Raw genomic sequence first — 22,054 nt, 5'->3', positions numbered from 1 at the left:
ATGATTTTTCCCCAGATTAAGTCAAATCCACAGTCAGAGAAAAACCAATAGCATGTTTTGGATTTTGCACAACTGCATTTTTTCCATGTTTTGGTTTGGTCAGTTTGCGGTTCCAAATGATCATCCTGAGCTCTGTCAATCATAACAAGACTCTAAACACAAACAAAAAAAAATAGCTCTCTGTAACTTGGGTACAGTCCTTGTTAGTGGTGCTTGGCCAGGGACTGAAGTGTCCAACGGTGGGAAACCAGTGAGGAATTCTTTTGCTTGTCACTGACTGTCTAGTATTTGGTCCGATTTGCTTTGATTTATTTTACAAGTTACATTATATTAGAAGCCTATTACTTTAAAAGAATAATCTGCTTTGCATATATTACTTTAAAAGAATAATCTTCTCACCCTTTTCTATAGATAAGCTTAGTTTATTCATCTTTGACATGCTGTGGGCTGTATCCTATAGCATTGCACCTACTGAGCAAGAAGAGTTTTTCTCTGGGCAGTAGGACTATTGCATTCAAAAACTGTTTGATGCTTTTAATGGAGATAAAGACAGTGTCCATCTTAAGTTTAATGTTAAAGGAGACATATTATGCCCCATTTCCACAAATTAAAATAGTTCCCAGGTGTCTTAAAGACATGTCTGTGACATGCTTTGGTCCAAATACCCCAAGGATCAAACATCACAGCTCTCTTTTCATACTCTCAAACCAGCCCTGTTCAGAACGGCTGGTTTCAGAGCCTGTCCCTTTAAATGCAAATGAGCCACTGCTAGCCCTGCCCTGCCCCGCCCTGCCCCTTCTACTGGTACCAGGTAGGGGTGGTATTATGCAAATTCGAATCCTAGTTACATCACTAGAAGACAACTGAGGGAACAGCTCTTAAAACCACGTGGATTTCAACCTATAGAGAGCCTGAACATTACAGATTTCTAATGTCAATTCTCACATTTTGGGGGCCTAAAGGCAAGACAAACACCCAAATATATGTTAAAGACCCTTCAAAAAGTGACATTTCCATAATATGTCCCCTTTAATGCCTAATTGTATGCTTTAACTGTGTAAGAAACTGGTGTTACTATTTTGTAGTGGGCATTGTCACACCACTTCTCATTGTCTTCTGTCCTTCAGGAGGCTGGACCCCTCTGAGCGTCCACTCCAGATTCTGTATGAGTACCTGGCAGCTATGGGCTATGCAGACCCTGTACGAGTGCAGCAAGAAGCAGCCAACTCGGACCTCAGCTGTTTGATCCGTTTCTACAGTGGTGAGTGCAAATCCATAGGGTCCATATTAACCAATCTTCACTAATCTGCTGCTCAGTGGAAGCTGCAGTTTCCTCCTCTGCTGCACCCTGTTTTTGGACATGATGGCCCTAAAACAAAAAAAACATGGTGCAGCAGACCAAACTGTTCAGTCACACCATTGTGTGTGTTTTTCCTCTGGGTAATGTGAAAGTGGAGGCAGTTTCTGTTTGAGGCTCTCTGAGAGTGCTTCCCGAGGTGCCACAAACACACTCCCATCATGGCCCCATGATGAGTGACCTACCATCCTTCATCCTGTGGTGTTTCTGTATTCCCTTGTCGCCTGCCTTTCTCCTGCTGCTGCCAACATGCTCCCATGACCCCCAGTCTGGAGTGATTAAATGTCCCTGTGTCAGTGTGATGTATTAATCCGGTAGTAGAATGGACGTGGCACAACAGAGAAACCTCGACATCTCGAGCTGTCCTTGTTTGAGTGTGTTTGTTGGTCTAACGATACTCTTACAGTAGCAGCAATTAAGGGATTTCACCATTACGGGTAAATGGTGAGCGATGTTCTGTAATGCGTTTCCATTTAATTAAGCGACTGATGTTCCTGCTGAGTCAGTGGAACTTCTTGTGTTCTGGGTTAAAACTGCTCACATGCTTTGGTGCCAGAGAAAGAGGAAGGCTGAGCAAACCACAGCGTCTAAAGGGCTCAAATGTTATTCCTCACACAAAAAATACACACGCCTCCCTACCATCACATGCTGCCACACTGAATAAAAGTACATGCTCAACACAAATCTCAACTTCTCTAGTTAACATGACATTCATGAATATTAAGCATGTGGCTCAACAAGTTCACACTCAGATTTCCCAGTAGTAAAAATTTAACTTGCTGGAGGAGGGCCCTGACATTTTTGATGCTTACACCATACAGTCCTGATCATTATTATATTATAGCTTATACCTTTTCTGTTGTGTGTGTTTTTTTTTTTTAATTATTATTATTTTAGCCAGCCTCTTAAGGATAAATACAACTCTGTCTTTATATCTGTTTGGTAATACAACAGATGCTTGTTTGTTTAGTTGTGAGATCTCAAGTTTGCTGTGGCCTCAGTCTTACTTCTAGTCTGTTTGCCTCCTGCCAGCATAAGAACCGATCGGATCTTGGCTACTATCAGTAGTCAGGCCACACTGGCCGGAGTCTAGCCAGGCCCCTTGGAGACTTCCTGCCTTCTTTTGTTCACTCATGGGAAAAGAGGACCAGGGACCAGGCATGACTGGTACTCAGGAACTCGTAATACCCAACTAAGGCCAAGAAGACAACTTGATTTAGCCACTTTATTCCCATAGAACTGGGAAAGAGGTACCTGGTAGAATAACTTACAGGCTGTTGTGGTTGTGTGCACCCACTGTCCCTGCCGTGCCGGTGCCGTCATACAGATCCACCAGTCTATCTCATGTTTTGGTTGGCACCAAGATGACCCTGTTTTTTTCATTCCCACCCACAGTGGTGTTGTAGGTGGGCTGTTTTGTTAAAACACACAACAGCAGCCTTACACTGAGATCCTTCTTCCAGGTGCTTGCTTGTTGTCTAACAGATGTTATTATGGCTAATGATCTGAGTAAGCAGATGAGGAAAACGTTGGTACATGAGTAAGGACTATAGTAGTAATTATTAGATAACCTATGGGATTACATATTAATTAAGATGTCTAGGTGTGCCTGGAGGTACACCTGGAGGTGAATGGCTTTTTTTATTTTAAAAAGTCGCAATGCAGTGTTTTGGTTATTCTGAAGATTTTTTGGGGGGGTTTCTTTCTGCCAAACTATATATTTTTGCAAACAGTATGAATTAAACTTCTAGAGCTGGAACTATTTTTTCAGTCTTTCCCTCATCTTTTTCTTGTGAAATGACCTTAAGATTGACCTCTTAGGGCTCTCGAAATGTATCTATCTGAAGAGGAAAGTTGAAGTTTCATTCAGCTTACAGTACACTGAGAGGCAATGTTACATTGTTTTTTAAAATAGTTTTATTATAGTAAGTCCATATTCAAATAGAAGGACTTGCTTTAAATGTACTGTATATCTGAATGTGCTCATTTGCTTATTTAACCCATCTGTCTGTGTGTACCCATTTATTCCAGTGTAAGTTTTGAACCACAACACAGTTTCAGCCGTATTCTCTTTCAGGCCAATTAAGTGTTTCCAAGTGTTCATGTATTAAACTTCACATCCCCTTGTTTGTTCAGGAAACTCATCTTGAAACTTCTCCACCCTGCGTCCCACACACACACCCTCCTGCTGTGGTGCACAGATGAGATGAAAACAAACAGAGACAAGGGAGTAAACAGTCCTAAATGCTGACTTAATAGAAAAATGCTCCCAGTGAAAACAACTGCAGAGACCCGATGGGCAGTGCTTCTCTGTTGGCTCATTCAGCTGCAGCACAGACAACGCCTGCCGTAGGCTCTGGCACTTGTCCACTGGGCCCTGCTCCATCTCTGCCTGTATGATCTCTGTCTTACATCTCTGTCTAAGAGCTCAGTGACCTGAAGCCGCCGTGCACAGTCATGGTCATAGCAGAAGGAAATAAGTCATCTACTGTCAGTGTGAACCCACCTAATAAGTTATTGATCTGGCTAGAGCTGATTTGCCAGTGAAATGAAATCCAAATGAAGGATGTCCTATGCTGTTATGACATGGACTGTGAACTAATGTCTGAAACTCTGAGGCCCAGTCATTTATCATAATAATCATGTCCTGAAGTAAGAGAAAGACTAACATCCCGGTGAATAGCCTCTTCATTTTTCATTTGAAAGGGAGAGAGAATTCGTTCACAGGGACAAAAAGTAGAGAAGCAGTCAGACTGAGATTTAAGAGAAAAATGAAATTCTATTCAGATCTCTGGGTTCCCACAGAATTGCCCCGAGCAACTGAGCTCTGCAGAGAGTGGGCTCTCCCTGGTTTCCTGCCAGCTCCTTGTAAAATGCTGTTTCTGTGATGGACTCCTGTTTTTCCTGAGGATTTCCTCTTTGCCATTTAAAACCTTCAGACACTCTAGACTCACGGTCACTTTTCAAGTCAGACAGCTTACTGCTGCTGAAAAATATCCACCATTTTAATGGTCTCTTGAAATGTCATCTGTATTCAGAAGCAGTGCTCACTTATATGTTTTCCATCTGTGTTCTGCACAGTGCACAGTTGCTGTATTTGATATCAGATTTTTTTTTTAAATGCACAAAGTTGAAAGTTGAAATAGAGGTAAACACATATCACCAAGAGGAGGCATCTGGGTGGTGGGTTGAATTTGAATTTGTTGCCAAAAAGAGCTTGCTGTTCTGAGTCAAATCAGACTGTGTTTCCGCCTCCACTGACCCCCTACTGCATGATAACGCAATCTATGCAATCTTGAGCAAGACAAAAAAGCTCTGGGATACAGGGAATACTGTGTCCAAATGAGTGCTGAGTGTTGCCTTGAAATCATTCCATATGTGATTAAAAACAGATCAAATAATGTGTAAACACCCTCCAGTCTTTGGACTAAAATGTAAAAAAGAACGGCCATTTCATCTGTTTTGGAAAAATGCAGTTTTTCTTAAGCTTCCTACATTGACGAATTATTCTAAATGAAGCATTCTACGTTATTTTGTTCAGTTACTTTGAAGTCAGATATTGGGTGAGTGCACACACAATCTTTGGGAATGATGGTGAATTTGCAAGCATGCAATATTTATGACGTCATACAGTTAATCAACAGCTTCTCTTATTTAAATCCTCAAATTAAGACTGCAATTAACAATTACTCTATATCACCATCATTATATCATTCTCATTGTTGATTATGTACAGATTATTTTCTGGATTTATTGTTATTGGTCAATAAAGCACCAGAAACAATCTCCTAGAGCTCAAAGTAATGATGTCAGAGGTCTCCTATCAATGTTTTCATCTATTCATTTGTCAGTTTTTGTCCCCCAGTGGTTAAGGAACAGAATTCGATCTGTTGCACCCTCGTTGCTCATCTAGCGTGTCGCATAAAGTGAGATGTCACTGTGTTTGCAGGCGAGTGAAAGCTGCAATCACACTTGACATGAGCGGACTAGAGACAACAAGTCGTGCACTCAACACTCTGATTGGTTGATGATAAGTTCATTGGAGGCTGCTCAGCCTCTTGACCTGCACATTGGGCCGGCCATTGCTCAGACAAAACCATCAGAGTTACACAACATCTGTGGCCATGTCACTAAACCCCTCTGGAGTCACCGGGGATGGTCAACATTGTTCGTCATCATGTGGGATGGGACTGATTTATCTGTTTTGCGGCAGAGCAGCCAGAGGTTGGTGGAGATCGTATAGGAGTTTACCAACTCACACTGGACTTTGATTTTGTGAGCAACTTGTTTCCTTAGCAACTAACAGCCCCACAGACCTTGAGGGATAGCGTGCATGTTTGTTTTAGAGACTGACTCTTTATGGCTGGGATTTGTTTGCATAAATAGGCCAAAGACTTTCAGATGGATGATTGCATTGATATGGAAGTGCAAGAGGAAATACGCTGTGCAGTGGTGATTTGAGTTGGAAGAAAACTACTTTAGATGAGTTACAAAAACAGAAAAATTATCCAATTTTACAATTTGACATAATGTGCTATTTCACGTTTTCCACAATTTATTGAAGGCTTTGATTGTCAGCACATACCTGTTCTATTGAACGTACGACTATTCTGCTTAATTTTCTGTTTGTATGTGTTGTCCATTGCTCTGTTGAGCCAGCGCAGATGAACTGCATTTTCTTGACAAGCTTCAGTTCCATCTGAATAACAGAAAACTGGAGATGATTTTAGTATCTGTTTTTATTTAGTACTCCTTTGTGAGCCCGGTGTGCTTCACTCTAGTTGTCAGTCTCACCAAATAATTGATGTTCTTCCGTCTTTTTTTGATGAACAACATCATCCAAATCCAGACAGGCTCTAGAAAGACAAATGATGCTTGTAGAATGAGATATTACCTGTGATAAAATAGAAGGTTAATGAATTCTTCAACCAAACCACCCCTCACTGGTTTTAGTGTTGTCTAAGCTCTCATGCTTGCAGTACAGATGTTCAGAACATTGATAAAGTAGACCAAACCAGACCAAACCAGACCAAACCAGACTGTGTGTTGTCTTTCTTCAGGTCGTATCCTCAAGAATGTGGCCCCGTGACAGCATAACAAAGCACAGTGTGAAGTGTGCTTGTTGCTGGTGATGCACTCTATAACCAGTGAGAGCATCTTGACAACCTGTGTGAGTTTGCAGTGAGTGGGTGCACGATGATGAGTTTATTGATGTGCACACTGCAGTGGGCGAATGTTTTGCTTAATTACTTGTTTTAATGAATATATTATCTTTAGTTTATTCTTACTTACTCTTTCAGCTGTCAGCTGTATAATGGAAAAAAAAGGATTTTCATGTGGATTCCTTGAACGGATGATTGTAATTATGATAGTGATTCTCCACAATAAAGCACAGGAAAGGCCATGACATTGAAATGGTTTGAAATTTGTTTGTACTAGTGCCAATAAAATACCTCGGGTTTTGGTATCAGAACTAAAAATCATTTTGATAGCTCATTTGGAGGAAAATAAAAAATGTTATTTTCCAAAATCCTCTCAAATGATGAATAACAGGAGCAACCATACAAGCATATGAGCACAAGAGTATGAGCAAGCATTTGATGCCAGCCATTGGTGCTTCACAATTTTCAGATGCTTTCATTGGTACCAGAAAAGCAATCATCGTACAGTCCAGATGTTTCCTAACCAATTTATTCTAAAACGCACTTCTTTGGCTCTGATGCAGCCGTCTCTCTGCTCGAAGTCACCACTCTTTGCTGCAAAATTATAAGGTCTTTTTTATCACAGATTTTCCCATTGCACAAAAAACAAACAATCATACTGTATTCAGACGAATCCCAGGTGTGTTATTCTAAATGTTGACACCATTTTTACTGCAAATTAATATCAGTTCTAAATATAAGTTATCAGTTTCCTTGTTTACGAATAATAGGTATTGGTATCGGACCTGAAAGAACTGTATCGGTCAATCCCAAGTTTCCCTCTTCTCGTATCACTCTATACAGTACTACCCAGCACTGATCCCTTAGGTTTGTATCTCCTGCTTTTTCTCAGAGTGAGGGGACACCCAAGGATCAGCCACTGTTATTGATCTGCCCGCCAGCCAGCCAGTTTGTTGTCAGAAGCACTTGGCTTGTTCATTATCAGTTTCCCTGGCGAAGAAAAAACATGAGGAGGCTTTCATTTCATTTGGATGCCCTTGTGAAGTGAAAGGGAAGGTGGAGAGAAAGAGCGAGTCAGACAGACAGAGAGGGAGAGAGAGAGAGAGACAGAGAGAGCAGATTGCCAGTGTGTGGGAGGCAGCATAAGTCGGTTTGAGGAAAATTTAACAACAGAGGACAAGAGGCTGAGACAGTGTCTCCTCTGTGCTTATTTGACCTGCCATTAACCTGAGTGTACTTGAAGCCTGTCTGGTGTGTTCTTTAGCAGGGACCAGCCAAGACTCCCTGCTGTGCAAGTTGGCATAATCTAATTGAAAAGAGTGATGCTTAATGTGACAAAACCCTGACTCATGCATCAATATGGCTGATACGTCTTCTAGGTTACAGCAGCAGAGAAGAGACAGACATATTTTTCACGCAGCATTCAGAGGACAGATTGGCTGCGGTGTTGACTGACATGTTGATTTTCCAAATCCCAGTATCATCTGTTAAGACCTGTGAAGTAGAGGGAATTTTTTTGAGATTATAATGAAGAAAAAGCATTTGGATCTTTAATTGCAGTAATCCACTGAGGCGTTCTGGCTCAGACATTTGACACCGTCATGTGGCCCAGAGCCATGTGTTAAAGACTTAGCCTCACTGAACCTGACTGGTACTTCCAAATAAGACTCTCTTTTCTCGCTTTTTGCACCTTCTTGCATAGTGTGGCATTGGAGGCAAATGGTTGGCACAGTAATAGAGAGAAAGAGGAAAGATTCTCAATAAATGAGATATGAAATAATCAAATCTGGCTCCAACCTGAGCCTGAAGCTTTATGCAACAAAATGGCCCAAATGTGTTGAACAGCAGCACTCTGAGGTTTAATCTAATAGATTTTTAATAATGGGGTTATATGGATATACCTTTCCTTTCTCTTACAGTAAAGTTAAGCTTATTGTCTTGCAGTGAGATCTATTCTGATGTAGACTACGGTATATGTGACAATGGGGCAGTGTTCATCCTAAGGGCTGATGTCAGACCAGTTCCTGGAATTACTATGCTGAGCAGTTGACTTTTCATTGGGTGATATCATAGTGACCTGAAAGTATCTATATGACTTCACTTTCTGGAAACCTCCATGTTATGTTTAACTGCAGAACATTTGCTATTCATTAGCTGAATTTGTTTATCACCGGAGGGGTGGGGTTTCTTGTGCATTAGATCGTTGTCTGTGGATCTGCACTAACCTCTGTGTGTATGTGTGTGGGTTTTTCTTCTTCTTCCAGAACACCCTGTGAATGCAGACCAGCAAGAGCGTACTTTGCTAAAAGGCGTATTCAGCGTCAGGAAGGGCAAGACGCAGCTGCATAAGTGGGCAGAACGGCAGGTCATCCTCTGTGGCACCTGTCTAATCGTGGCCTCTGTGAAAGACAGCCTGACCGGGAAGATGCACATCTTACCCCTGGTGGGGGGAAAGGTGAGAGTTCAGTGTTGGGTGATCAGACAAACTCAGAGTTACACTTTCCCCTGGGCAGAGGCTGTGCTCCAGGTCGAGTATAGATACTCTACAAAAACACAGCTGTGTTGAACAGCTGGACTGAGTCAAAGAGATGATGCACATGTAGAATTGTGTCATCCAAAGTAATGCAGAGACAGCAGAGCATAATACAGGTTGTCTTTCCAACCTCAGAACATATAGCAGCTGATTTATCTTGAACCACAAACTAATAAAGTTAGTTTTTATTATAATGAAAATCTCTAATGTCCAGTCTCAGAGAGCTGAAAAACTTAGATCTCAAAACCCAGCAAAGCTGTAGCCTACTCGTAAGGGAAAAATGTCCACCCTAAAACTTAATAGTCTAGTAGGTAGTACAACTCCCTAAGGTTATGTTTGTTTCCCTTTGCTTTGTATTGTGAAAACTTTCACTTAAAGGCTCCAATTATACACATCAAAGCCCGTTTATAGGTTTTGGTGAACAATACTGCTTGTGTGAAATAGCTGGATAAAGTCTTTTGTGGCTCCAGCATTAAAAAAAAAGGGATAGTTGGTCCTCTGCATTATTTCTTCAACTATCCCTCATGAATTGGACAAAGTCATGATAATGAAAGGAGATATGGCCTACACTTAGGGGGTGGTATAATTTTTCACTTATACATTATGCTTAATCACTCCACTCAGTCACCTCAGCCACAAGACACAGGTTGTGTTTGATTAAGAGGTAACGACTTTCCTGGAAAAGAGACAAAAAAACTAGAAAGTAATTGCTGTTATTTCACTGTTGACCTCACACTCTCCACTCAACATTTGCTCACACCGCTCGCTGAAATGTACAGTTGTGGATACGTTCTCTCAGGAGTCTTTTAGCAAATGTAGGTACTCCATCAAAAAGCTCACACGTCATCACAAAACGAACACAGAAACAGCACAGTCTGATTTATATCTGTGGTAAAAGAATAAAAAATGATGTGGCAAAATTTAAATTTGTCATGGTAATACTGATTTATGATAATCATCAGTTTCCTCTTTTGTTTGAATGTGTTTGTCTTTGTCACTGCTCCTCCTTATCATATCTGTGCATTGTCTTTGTGTTGAGGTGGAGGAGGTGAAGCGGAGGCAACACTGTCTGATGTTCAGCTCAGCCGGATCACAGGCGCAGACATACTTTGTCAACTTCGACACACTCGCGGACTACCAGCGATGGTATCGGCAGGCATCAAAAGTAAGCAAGAGACAGAAAAAAAAAAGTGTGTTATTGTGTGTGTAGTAGGACACACTACCCGTCTCCTGTGTTTTCTCTCAGTAACTCTTTGTTTGTTTCCAGTTAGTCCCTCTGGGCTTGTACTAAAACCAGAGATTAGATGTTGGGACTACAGTTGTCTTTCCCCCCTTTGAGTTGTCCAATCAGAAACCGCCTGTCTGAGTGTGTCTGATTGGCTCCACAGAGGCCGACTCTCAGCAGTGTCTGGCGTTGATTGAACAACACATCTCTGCTCACATGGTTTATCTTGTTGACTTCTCTTTGGGTGCACAACAGAGTTTTACAAAGGTCATCAGCAGTAGAGCTTTTGTTAAATGAGTCACAGTCTATTAGAGGATGCTAAATGACCAGAACACATTTTTTTTGAGTTTGTGTTATATACTGTGTGTGTCTATCAGAGAATCACGCTAGGTTTTCTCGGCTGCTCTCCAAAAAAGTTCATTGTTTCTGTTCTGCTCAGCTTGCTTTGTCTCTAATATCCTAATTAATGGCTATTGTGCTGCGGCTCCTTCCTGGAACTGAACGGCCTCTATGAGAGTCTCCACCGAGGCAGAGCCAACATACAATTAGCTATGGAAGGAGAAAGCCAACAGGAAAAAAAAAAGGAAAATCCAATTAGTTGCAGATTCATGCTAAGTCCAGGATCTCTCTCTACCATGGTGGTAGGGATTACTGGGTTAGAGTTGCCTGTTAGCGCACTGTGTTTAGGCTGAGAATGAGATGAGAGGTTTCTATGGAGACTGTGGATGATGACTGATGAAGGTTTTTGGTGGATTTGGGCCAGTGTTTATGCTAGATTGCATAAATTGTGTGTGTGTGTGTGTGTGAGGGAGAGAGTGAGTGAGAGAGAGAGAGAGAGAGAGTCAGTGAATCAGCAAGTGCATTGGTGCTTGCAAAATGAGCATGCAGGATAAGACTGAGTGCTCTAGTGTAGAGATATATTTTAGAAATGAATATCAGAATCTGTATTTTATAGTAAGACAGAGCATCTGAATACTAATTATGTTAAATAATACAGTAACTCAGTACTCAGTTACCATCACTAAACACTCAGTATATAAAAAGACAGAGGAACCACTGTCAGTGCCATTATGTGAAGTGTGACAGCTAACATCTAACTGGACTAAATATTCCCTAGGAAGTGGCATAAGCAGGCATCTGACCAGATTTTCAGATGTGCTGTTCACAATTTTTTTTAAGGATTGTCAATGAAACGTGAAACTGTGACATCATACAGTATATTCATCACAAATACACACCAGTAGAGAAACAGGAACACTCAGAAACGTGATAAGTTTAGCTGTGGTCAGAAGTGCTAGTTGTGCAAGTTTGTAGCCCACACAAAAGGAGACTGTCCTGGTTTCTCAGCTCTACAGGAAATGATCCCGTTCCATGTATGAATCACTGAATAGTTGTGTATTTGTTCACCACAGTCCCTGGTAAAAATCACTGAACCTCCATTTATGCTATGAGGTTTTATTCCCTTTCTAACAAAGCTGTCATTTTCAGTGAGTTTCTCTCCTTTCAGTGTAGTCTCTTCACAAAGGTTTCATTTCTATGCAAATCATCTAAAACAACAAATCTGACCTGTTTTCTTTCTTTCTCACTCTTAAATTCTTGCCTTTCAATCTGTGTCCATCACCCACTCTCCTATCACTTAATTACTCTTTTTAAGGAGGAGATGCTTGTGAAAGTGGTTGGTCGATGAGTTGTTTCGTGGGAGATGAACTGTTTTGTCTTTGACATCTCTAAAAGCAGTGACGCGATGTCACGCTCCGCTGAGCAGCCGTCCCATTTTCTGGGTTGCTGCACAGTGTGCAGCCCTGTAGTTAATGGAGGAGCCTGTCCTCAGACATCATCTCTGAGATGATGGAGGGAGAGCAGACGGAAATTTGAACAATGCTAAAACAAGCACAGTATCACACATACAGATGCAGTCACACACTTCTTAACACTCACGCAGGTTAGTTTTGCTGCTTGTGAAAACATTGACAATCCAGTATTATTTCCTTGGGGGCTAGTGTTGTATCTTAGCCCAACACAATGCAATTCAACAGTGGGACTGACTGTCTTGGATCAATAATTTCAAGAAAAACTGAACATTATAGACTTAATTATTGCAGGACTGTTGTATGAGACTACATTAATTCTAGGTAGGTGCACCTGATAAACTGGCAGCTCTGTCTGAATGCAGTTGGCTCATGTCGGAGTTAGTCTGTTAGCCATTTAATTTAAAACCAGTGTGTCTCCCCTTAAAGATAAAACTTTATTGCTCTGGAAACTGGGGCATTTTCTGTCTGAGAGATTTCTTGGCAAGGCATTTGGATGCTTGCATAATCTGGGTCCAATATAGTTGCCTCCATTGACCATTGTTGGAATTTATGTAAAGTAAAGACTCAAATAGTCAAAGAGTGTACCCTACTGATGTATTAAGAGAAGTTCACCACAATGCATGTGCAGGTTGCTCCCTGATTGTGGTTATCAAAGAAAAAAAATCTTACTATTCTTGTTTTATTGTCTTATTATAGCCTTACAAGGAAATCATTAGATCTATTAGTCCTAGACTATAAAGCTATATCAGTGTAAGGATAAATTATAAATCAAACCAGTTTACCTCAATAAGAAAATATAGTGTGATAATAACAATGTATTGAATAAAGCAGCAGGTGGTAGCTAAAGCTAAAGCTGCTAAAGCTGGCATAGCTCTTAATACTTTAGAAAGTGTTACTTCACATGGTTAGGGTTTAAAATGTTTTGATGTCTTTTGTCCTTTTGTTTTCTGGCCTTTAATTTCTGTGGGTTTTGTCTTTATGTGTGAATAGGTGGTGTCTCAGACAGTCAGCATGGTGGATCTCTCTTGCTACAGTCTGGAAACAGTGCCTGAATATCTGTTTTATAGTCAGGACATCACCCACCTCAACCTACGACACAACTTCATGAGCCTGCAGGGACCTGGGGGCCTGCTCAACCTACCCAGGTAATCACACATCCTCCTCATACCCGGCTATAAAGAGACGGAACAAAGGAGATTGTCCTTCAGTCTGAGAGAACAGGATCACATCCTTATGATGGAAAGCGTCTGTCTTGCTGAAATATATCTCAGCACAATCCTTACTGAAGTTATAGAAAGGTGCCGTTACACTTTGTCTTGGGAAAGATCAGCCGTGGTCTTATTTACAAGTACAAGAGTGGGCAGAAACAGAAACAGAAATAAAATATAATATTTAAAACTTTATGTTATTATTATGGGATATGTATATTAAGAAAATTCAATATCACACATGTTTTTTGAGAGTCATATAATTTCAGCAATAATAAAAAATAAAAACATATGGTCTTGAGCTCTGTGTGCTACAGTAAAATTTAAGTATGTCACTCCCCACAAGTCCACAATTACGACTGCCAACTTTCCAGCGACTCAGCTGTTTCAGTGTTATATTGTGACATGATTTTTGTGAAACTCTTTATGTAACCATGACATTTCTCGCTCATCAAACAGCTTATTATCTTATGATCCCCTCTCATTTATGCCAAATGCAGGGAAACAGAGTGGGATCCATGTGAGAATTTAGCTTTGTGTCCACTTCTGCCTTAGAAATTGAGCTTATTTAAACAAGATGGATTTATCGGGAGATGCAGTGCTATTAAGTGTTAATCATCTCCGAACCCTCTAGTTGCCATTGTATCCAGCATTATGGGTTTCCTCTTTGTGTGTGTGTGTGATTGCATTACTGAATATATAACACTATATAAAGGCCCATTCTGCTTCCAGCTAAGAGGAGTTACACTTTAGTGTCTTGCACCCCTCTGTTTTTGGTGCTCACCCCATTTTATGGGTATAGCTGGTAAGAAGACACATGGATTAGAGCAAATGGGCTGTACTCTGACCAGTGCTGTGATTCATGGCAGCCACTTCCACCGCTCACAGCACCTCAGGGAACAAGTGAACAAGAGTTAATATGGAAGATCTGACTGTGCGGCTGCATGGCACCACCTCATTTATCACAGCCCAGTCGTTTGGACACGTTTTACAAATGTGTACACACACACACACATCAGAACTGATGCCTGTGATGTATTTCTATTTGAAACAGCCAGCTGAGACCGTAGGAGGTGACAACACAATTTATGAACAAAAAAAGCACACATCAGTTGTGTGTTTCAGATCATCTTCATCAAATGTTGGGAAACAGTGTATGACTTGCTGATGTAAACCTGGTTATGGCAGCGGCTCGTAATATGCAGGAACCAAACCAAGGGTGATCTGAATATTTTTTCAGTGAGAACACTGCCTTGCCTGCTTCTGGCTGTTTTCTTCAGCTGCTTTTTAAATTAGCTTAATAACATGGTACTAGTCTGAAGCATAACTCACAGCACAAAACTCCCACAGTGGACCTGTGGGGAATCAATCTTCAATATCTAATTTCTGCAGTGTTCACCCTGGATTTCAACAACAGCCTCATCTGTTAGTTTACTATATGTCTTCTTTTCCAACCCCCATCCCTTATTTACTCTGCTCTCCTGGGTAAATAGCTTTTTAGAAGAGCCAAGCAAATACTTGCTGCTCATCTATCTTAAATATTCCACAGAGAAATTTAAAGAAATCAATGTACCTTTTCTTTGGCACAGTGACAGTGCTACATCATCATCTGGGTCGCTGATATTGATATTGGAAGATCCAGGAACATTAGATATTATGATCAATTTAGTTCCACTAAAATACATCTGAAAAAAATCACAATAAACAAAACTAATTGATGGAAGATGTTTGTTTATGCAGATGTTTTGCTGTCACCCTACAGGTGCTGAAGGTCCATTAAGCTGTCCTCTCTTTGTTTAGGTTTTCCCAGCTGAAGAGCCTGAACTTGTCTCACAACCGTCTGGGAGTTTTCCCTGAATGTGTGTGTGAGATCCTCACGCTGACCGAGCTCAACCTTTCCTGTAATAATCTCCACACTGTCCCTGCACAGATAGGCAACCTTCAAAGGTTTGACACAGTAGCACACACAAACATAGAATACATATATTATGAATATGAATACATACATTAGGGATATAGGTTTTCACTCTTTTTTATAGGGTGAATTCAGGTATATTGGGACAATTTTTGTAAATTCATTTTCTGAGCCATTTTTTGTCATCAAGATTAATAAATAACCCAACAAATGAGATATGTCTGGATTCCTCTAGGTGTCTGCGTTCTTTATGTGAAACAATTATGTGCTAAAATTCTTTTGTGAGAGCACAGCACTCTATTTTAAAGGTTTTGACACAAAACTATTTTTTCGCAACTTGTTTGGTAAATTGGGACAGTAGGTTTGGTAATTTGGGACACAGGCTTGTGCAATGGGATTTTGCATGGAGCTGCAATTACATTAAAAAAGACATGAATAGATTGCTTATTTATGTATATTAGGCCTATAGCCTATTATTTTTATGTTGTGTATTGTTTATAATCTCGTGATTTGTAACCAAATCAACCAAATATACGAATTATTTCAACATACAGCAGATTTAATAGCCTAAAACATATTGTGAGCAGACTATTGACCTCAGGAGAAGCAAGCATGTTTTTAAAAATACATTTATTTTTATATTTTGTTAAATATAAATATATAAAATAAAGATAACTCATGACATAATAAGAGATAAAACAATCTGACCTATTTTTGAACGTCACTTCACATATTCAACATTAACCGCTGATTTGATATTCTGAAATGTACAAAGGTACTTGTTTTCCCTATATGTGTAAGAATTTCTCACTTTTAAGCATGTAAGATATGACTACACTATTGAAATATTTCAATATAAACCCAGAAACACTGTCCCAAATAACCTGAACGTGCTGTCCCAAATTACCATACCACCATTGGTAATTTGGGACAGCAAGAAAATGTCCAAATTAAGAAAATGTAAACATCCTCACAAACCAATGTTTGTTTATTTTAGTACACCAATGCATCACACATCTTAATATAACTTTCATACCTACAGTAAATTAGTCATACAAATGTAATAGCCTTATATTAAATTCCAACAAAAGCACATGCCGTTTTGCTTACCTCCTGATATTTGGGGTCAGCGTCCTGTTTGATGCTGACCCCACCCCCCTGTGTGATGTCACCCAAAATATTTAATGTGACTTTTAATGTAGACATCCAAAGGAATGTATCGGCACCTTTAACTTTGCCATATCCCATTCAAGGCAAGTGGAAGCACTGTTTTTCCTTATCTGTCCCAAATTACCTATGTCCCAATATACCTGAATTCACCCTATCAGAATTAGACAATTACAGCAACACAAGGAAAAAGTGCACAAGACATAAATCCATGAAATCCCGCATGAAATGCAATTCCTAACACCTTCAAAGGAGACAATGGCACCTGTGTGTGAGTTTTATATAAGCATGAAACAACTAATAATATAGCTGCAAGTAGCAACAAGCCACCCTGCAGGTCGGAGTTGCCATGGAAACACAGTGTCATTATGTCAAGTGCATTGTTGTAAGCACTTAGAAGTTTCATGTCAATTTATTAAAGATTGACAGAATTGTATTATATTGGACCTTTGCCACCTATTTCGATTGGCTTTTAAAGTTTGTATGTGTTTTGTGTTATATATTGATTTACTTTTGTTACTAATCTCATGTTATGTTAATTATATATAATGCAGGTACTCATAACTTCTGGATTTAGGCTTTTTGAGGGAGTCAACGAAATTGAAAGGTTGAAATTTTGTTACGCAATCAGATTAAGTCAGGAAGCTTAATCACTCACCTTGTGTTTGCTGTTTAATGTGGGATGTTTCTCAGCAGACAATAATGATTCCAACTACAAGCAGGTTTTGATCACTCTTTGAAGTAAAAGAAATCAAAACATGACTGTAATCGACCTTTCATCTTATAGCCTGCAGACGCTGTCTCTGGACGGAAACCACCTCAGCTCCCTGCCTGAAGATCTGGGTGGCCTGTCCCAGCTAAACAGCTTGGGGTTCTCGTTCAACAACTTCTCTCACATCCCTGCTGTGCTGGAGAGATTGAGCGCAGTGGACAAACTGGCCATGGCCGGGAACAGAGTGGAGAGTCTGGAGCTGTGTACTCTGGCCAGAATGAGCCACCTGAAAAACATCGACCTCCGGTAAGAGAGGCCAGCCAGGGAACAAACAGCTCTCAGCCTCTGCACAGTGCACAGTCCAGCAGCGTCTCTGTGTAGCCTCTTTCCTTTATGTTCCTCTCATCTTTCTCTTCCTCCTCTCTCAATATATCCACCATCATTTTGTGGAGGGTGTGTGTCATTCAGTAAATAAATAGTACACATGGGAATTTCCTACATCTTCCAATGATGTTCCTATTTTTCCTGCATTGACAGGAAGATAAATGTCCTGACACAAAAAACTGGTCTGAACTTCAGCCATGCCTCCATTCCCCACCACTTCTCTAAGCCTCAACTTTTTATTCAACATGTATTTATAGATGCCAGGTTTGCTGAGCCCACATTTTTTTTCCTGCATTGCCCTCCTTCACTCCTACACTCACAGTTGGGAGCTGCCCAAAACTACAGTCGTATGTAGTTGTTAGCTTCTTAGCAGCTCCACAGGAACAGCTGGGGGCTAAGTGTCCTGCTCAGGGGAACCTCTCTGGCAGGTAATAGAGGGAGGAGAAACGTCTACTCATTGATTTCCCCGCCAGTCTGACGATCAAAACGGAGACCGCTGCTCCACCCACAGCCAAGCTAATAATTCAAACCTTGGGAGTGAAGTTGTGGTTTTGGCAGTGGCAAACTATGTTTATGAGGGCAAGGTGCATCTGTGGTGGATTAGTTGGGCTGGCAGCTCTCATAAAAGAGAAGTTGTTGTTTATTAACCTGATAGACGCAGCCAGGCAGGGCTGGGGCCTCAGCACGGCGCCTTTCCTGACAGTCATGAACTTAGAATTTCTCTATTTTTTGTTTACTATGTGAAAACTGTTAAAACAAACAGGAGATTGCCAATTATATAAATTTGAATAAAGTAAACAGAAGCTTCTCCCTGTGGGATGGAGGGAGATTCAATGGAGTCATCCAACATCTTGGATGCTACTGATAGATTTTCAAGCCTGAGGGACTGATGTGTGCAACTTGTGTATCTTGTGTTGAATGTAGAATTGTTTAATTTCAGCATTTTCACACTTCACACTAATTGGCTACAAGTAGAGAGCTTGGTTTCTCTACACACACATCATCTTATTTTCAAATAATTTGCTCAGTGACAGATTACTAGAATAATTCATTCGATATTGAGTGAGGGGCAGGCAATATAGTATCTTCTCCCTGCTCCCTTCCAACCAAGGAATAAGAAAATGTTGTGATTTGCTTTGATATTGTCAAATTGTGAAATTGCCTTGGCTGGAATAAATAAAAAGAAAGAAAGAAAGAAAGAAAGAAAGAAAGAAAGAAAGAAAGAAAGAAAGAAAGAAAGAAAGAAAGAAAGAAAGAAAGAAAGAAAGAAAGAAAGAATTTAAGGGAAGGGATGCATGTCATTGCTTCTAGCTACTATTGCAGCTCCAAGAATGCAGATTGTAAATAGCTTTAAATCAAGTTTTGAATAGGTACATGCATACATACATGCAATTGCTTCACAGTTGTGTATGCAGATGATCTATCATTGTAAACTAAACTGCCCTCAAAGACAAAGAAAAACACGCACTCTCCAACAAAACTCTCAGGAACAAACTAAAGAGGTGCACGGCCAAAAGATCAACTTAGAGAAACAAAAGAAAGGCCAGCACACTGAGGAAGACGTTGTCGAAACCGGTCTGTGCTAAGCGCCGACGCAGTATGAAATAAAAGACAATGAGAAGGACACGAGTGCTGCTGGCCTTTCTTTTGTTAAACTAAACTGCCCTACCTCCTAATATTACAATCACAAATATCATAAAACTGTTTTATTACGTCCTTTGTCCTCTCTCTGTAAAATGTAGACTGAATGGGCTGCGCTCGGTGAAGAGTGAGAGTCTGGAGGCTGTGAGCCAAGTGACCCAGCTGGACTTACGGGACAACTGCTTGGACTCTCTAGACCTGAGCTCCATCTGCAACCTGGAGACTCTGCACTGCCAGCGCAACCAGCTGGGGACACTCACACTCAGCGGTTTCACACTGCGCATGCTTCATGCCAGCAGCAACCGTGAGTCAAAACGAGTGTCAAGTCGCTGCTATTGTTGCCTGACTCTCTGTTTGTCTGTGTGTGTGTGTGTGTGTGTGTGTTCAGGCCCTTCTCCCTCATGATACGTTCATCTTATAAACACACATATGAATGGTCCAGATGTTCAGCTGCTGATTACTGCTTTTATCTGCCCACAGGCCTTACAACAGTCAACATCTATCCCGTCCCTAACCAACTGACACACATGGATCTATCACAGTGAGTTCTGGCTGGGAAGCAGTCATAGTTTCTCATTTTTGACAGATGTTTTCAGTTTAAGAAAATAAATTATATTGCATTTTAATTAATCAAATCAGGCACGTAGGATAAAAGATGTTTAGATGAACAGATATAGTGAAGTTTCAAAGTATTCTCAGTATTCATACTGTCGTCCATTGTAACCAACTATTTAGACTTGTCCCTACTCACCCTAACCACTTGGTATTCACCCATAGCATTTAAGGTTTTGTCTTTTTTGTGTTCATAACTGGATTGTGGTAGAAAATGCTGCTTGTCAAGATTATAGACAGTATAAGCTTGCCCTAAGCAGTTGTTCTGTTTCCAGACCAAATGTCTGGTGTAGGAAAGATCTGTAAAATGTCTCCTTTCAAGTCTCTGATGTTAATGTATTATTTTTTGTTGAAATACAGATAGACACAATTTGCATGCTTATCTGATCCTGGAAGATATTAATTTGGCTTCCAATTTACAGTTTGCTCATCTGTTCAATTAAAAATCAAAATGACAACTCTGCTCAGTTTGAGTGTTTCTGTGTGTCTCTCTATGTGTGTGACTGTGTGTGTGTGTGTTGAGACAGGAACCTTTTGGAGTACCTTCCGGACTGGGTGTGTGACTGCAGAAAAATTGAGATGCTGGACGTCACACATAACCTCCTGTCTGAGCTTCCTTCCAGGTTATTGGCTTTTTGATTCACTAATCCTGAACGGTTTCTGCTGGGACTTATTTTTTTTCTGTTGCATAATATGAATTTATTCAGCCTTGTGTAATATAAACAGCTGGCTGTCCAATGCCGATGTAGAAGATCAGGTGTGTCATTACACATGGTTGTGCTTTTTAACAGCTCACTCATGCCAAATGGCTTTTCATTAGATTGGAAGATTTTGTTATGGTAGTGGAACCATGGAAAAAAAAACACAAGGCACAAAAAACAGCTGGTATCAGGCTCTTTATAGAAGCAATATCTGTGTCTTTTGGTTGCCACAGTAAAACATGCCCATCCTATAGTGCTTGGCTCATACAGTAGCTACCACCATTCACTGCCAGCCCTCAATACTTGCATTTGCATTTGAATTAGATATCCAAAAAGTAAATGAGATAATATTCCTCTATCCACTGTACCCACTCATGACTTTTGTGACAGTTTCAGGAGAGAATAAAAAGCTGCTCTGCTGATTTTCTTGGGCAGCCAAGCTGGGAATGTTATTGATGGATTAGTTAGCATGGGTTGCCATGTCCAACAACTTTCCCCCGAGCTCCACAATAGTCAAGTCTGCATGGGGAGAAGATGTTCTTTGGTTCCTTGGTTTTTTGTTCATCTGTTCATTTTTTTCTTGGCCTAATCTTGTTCTCTAATGTCTCTTCTGGCCTCTGACAGACTGCTCAACAGCTTGAGTTTGAGAAAGCTGCTGGCGGGGAACAATCGTTTGCAGAGAGTGCCTGACCTACTTGACCATGTCCCTCTGGAAGCCCTAGACCTCCAGCACAACAAACTAGCTGAGCTCCCGGAGAGTCTCTTTTACAAAGCCTTAAAGTGAGTCTTTCAATCCGTTTCCTCTTCGTGTTTGCTTTGTCGTTTTGCCCTCAAGACTATTTATACTCTTAACTGAGTCTATCATCAAATGGTTCCTCTGTTTTTAAACTTCTACTTGTAGTCTGTTCACTGCTATTTTGCAGCCGACAGTTGTCGCACTGCAGCTGATTGTTTTGGGCGAGGGATAGATTGTGTGTAAGGACTGTGGTCAAGACCATTGGAGCATTCTAGATAGTAACTGGAGCTTCATTTGCCCTCCTATTTCCTGTGTGGTAAATCACTTAACACCCATTAGCAGTTCAAATGCTCTAATGTACTTTACTGTCTCTAATGCTGAGGCATAATGGCAGTAACTGCTTTATGCATGATGGTTTTCCTAATATGCTTTCAAGAGCTGTGTAGGAAAGGAAAGGCAGTGACACTCAAGGCAGATGGAAACAATATAGCTCTCTGACTATAGAATCTAGGGCAATAACCAGCACTTTTTCATGTGTTCATAGGTCGACACAGTGAGATGTCAGTGGTCTTGTAATGTTTATGGCCTTAAGATTGCACAGACAATTCAGTGTCCGACTGTTTTAAATAACAGCATGACACGCTCTGTGGACGGGAGGGGCAGGTTTTTATTACTGTTCATTATCTGATATGAACAGACAGTAACTTAACAAAACCAAGTACATAAGAACCACTCAAATGCTGCTGCTGCTCTATATGCAAGCTGTAAAACATGTAAATGAAGTCTCCACTTGCAAAGACAAATGAACTGTGTCAGAAATCAGAATGGAAACTAGAAAAATCCCCAAAACCTCTATAACCCTAAAATAACCCTATGTATTACTGCACAAA

The 22,054-nt window shown here is 40.6% G+C and overlaps 1 protein-coding gene across 1 annotated transcript in view; it reads left to right on the top strand.

Moving 5' to 3' along the window:
* Window positions 1-22,054, top strand: part of phlpp2 (PH domain and leucine rich repeat protein phosphatase 2) — a 35,589-nt gene that overhangs the window by 5,798 nt on the left and 7,737 nt on the right. The window contains exons 3-12 of the mRNA XM_085761567.1: window positions 1,128-1,261; window positions 8,784-8,974; window positions 10,092-10,217; window positions 13,079-13,233; window positions 15,097-15,243; window positions 17,166-17,396; window positions 19,217-19,419; window positions 19,596-19,656; window positions 20,255-20,350; window positions 21,053-21,208. Of these exons, the coding sequence (XP_085617693.1) occupies window positions 1,128-1,261; window positions 8,784-8,974; window positions 10,092-10,217; window positions 13,079-13,233; window positions 15,097-15,243; window positions 17,166-17,396; window positions 19,217-19,419; window positions 19,596-19,656; window positions 20,255-20,350; window positions 21,053-21,208 (1,500 nt within the window). The remainder of the gene's footprint in view (window positions 1-1,127; window positions 1,262-8,783; window positions 8,975-10,091; window positions 10,218-13,078; window positions 13,234-15,096; window positions 15,244-17,165; window positions 17,397-19,216; window positions 19,420-19,595; window positions 19,657-20,254; window positions 20,351-21,052; window positions 21,209-22,054) is intronic.

The sequence above is a fragment of the Trachurus japonicus genome, chromosome 3 (genome assembly GCF_045865225.1).
Source record: "Trachurus japonicus isolate A0001 chromosome 3, Traja_1.0".
In the NCBI taxonomy this organism is placed as follows: domain Eukaryota; kingdom Metazoa; phylum Chordata; class Actinopteri; order Carangiformes; family Carangidae; genus Trachurus; species Trachurus japonicus.
This window is presented reverse-complemented; position numbering and strand designations above follow the sequence as displayed.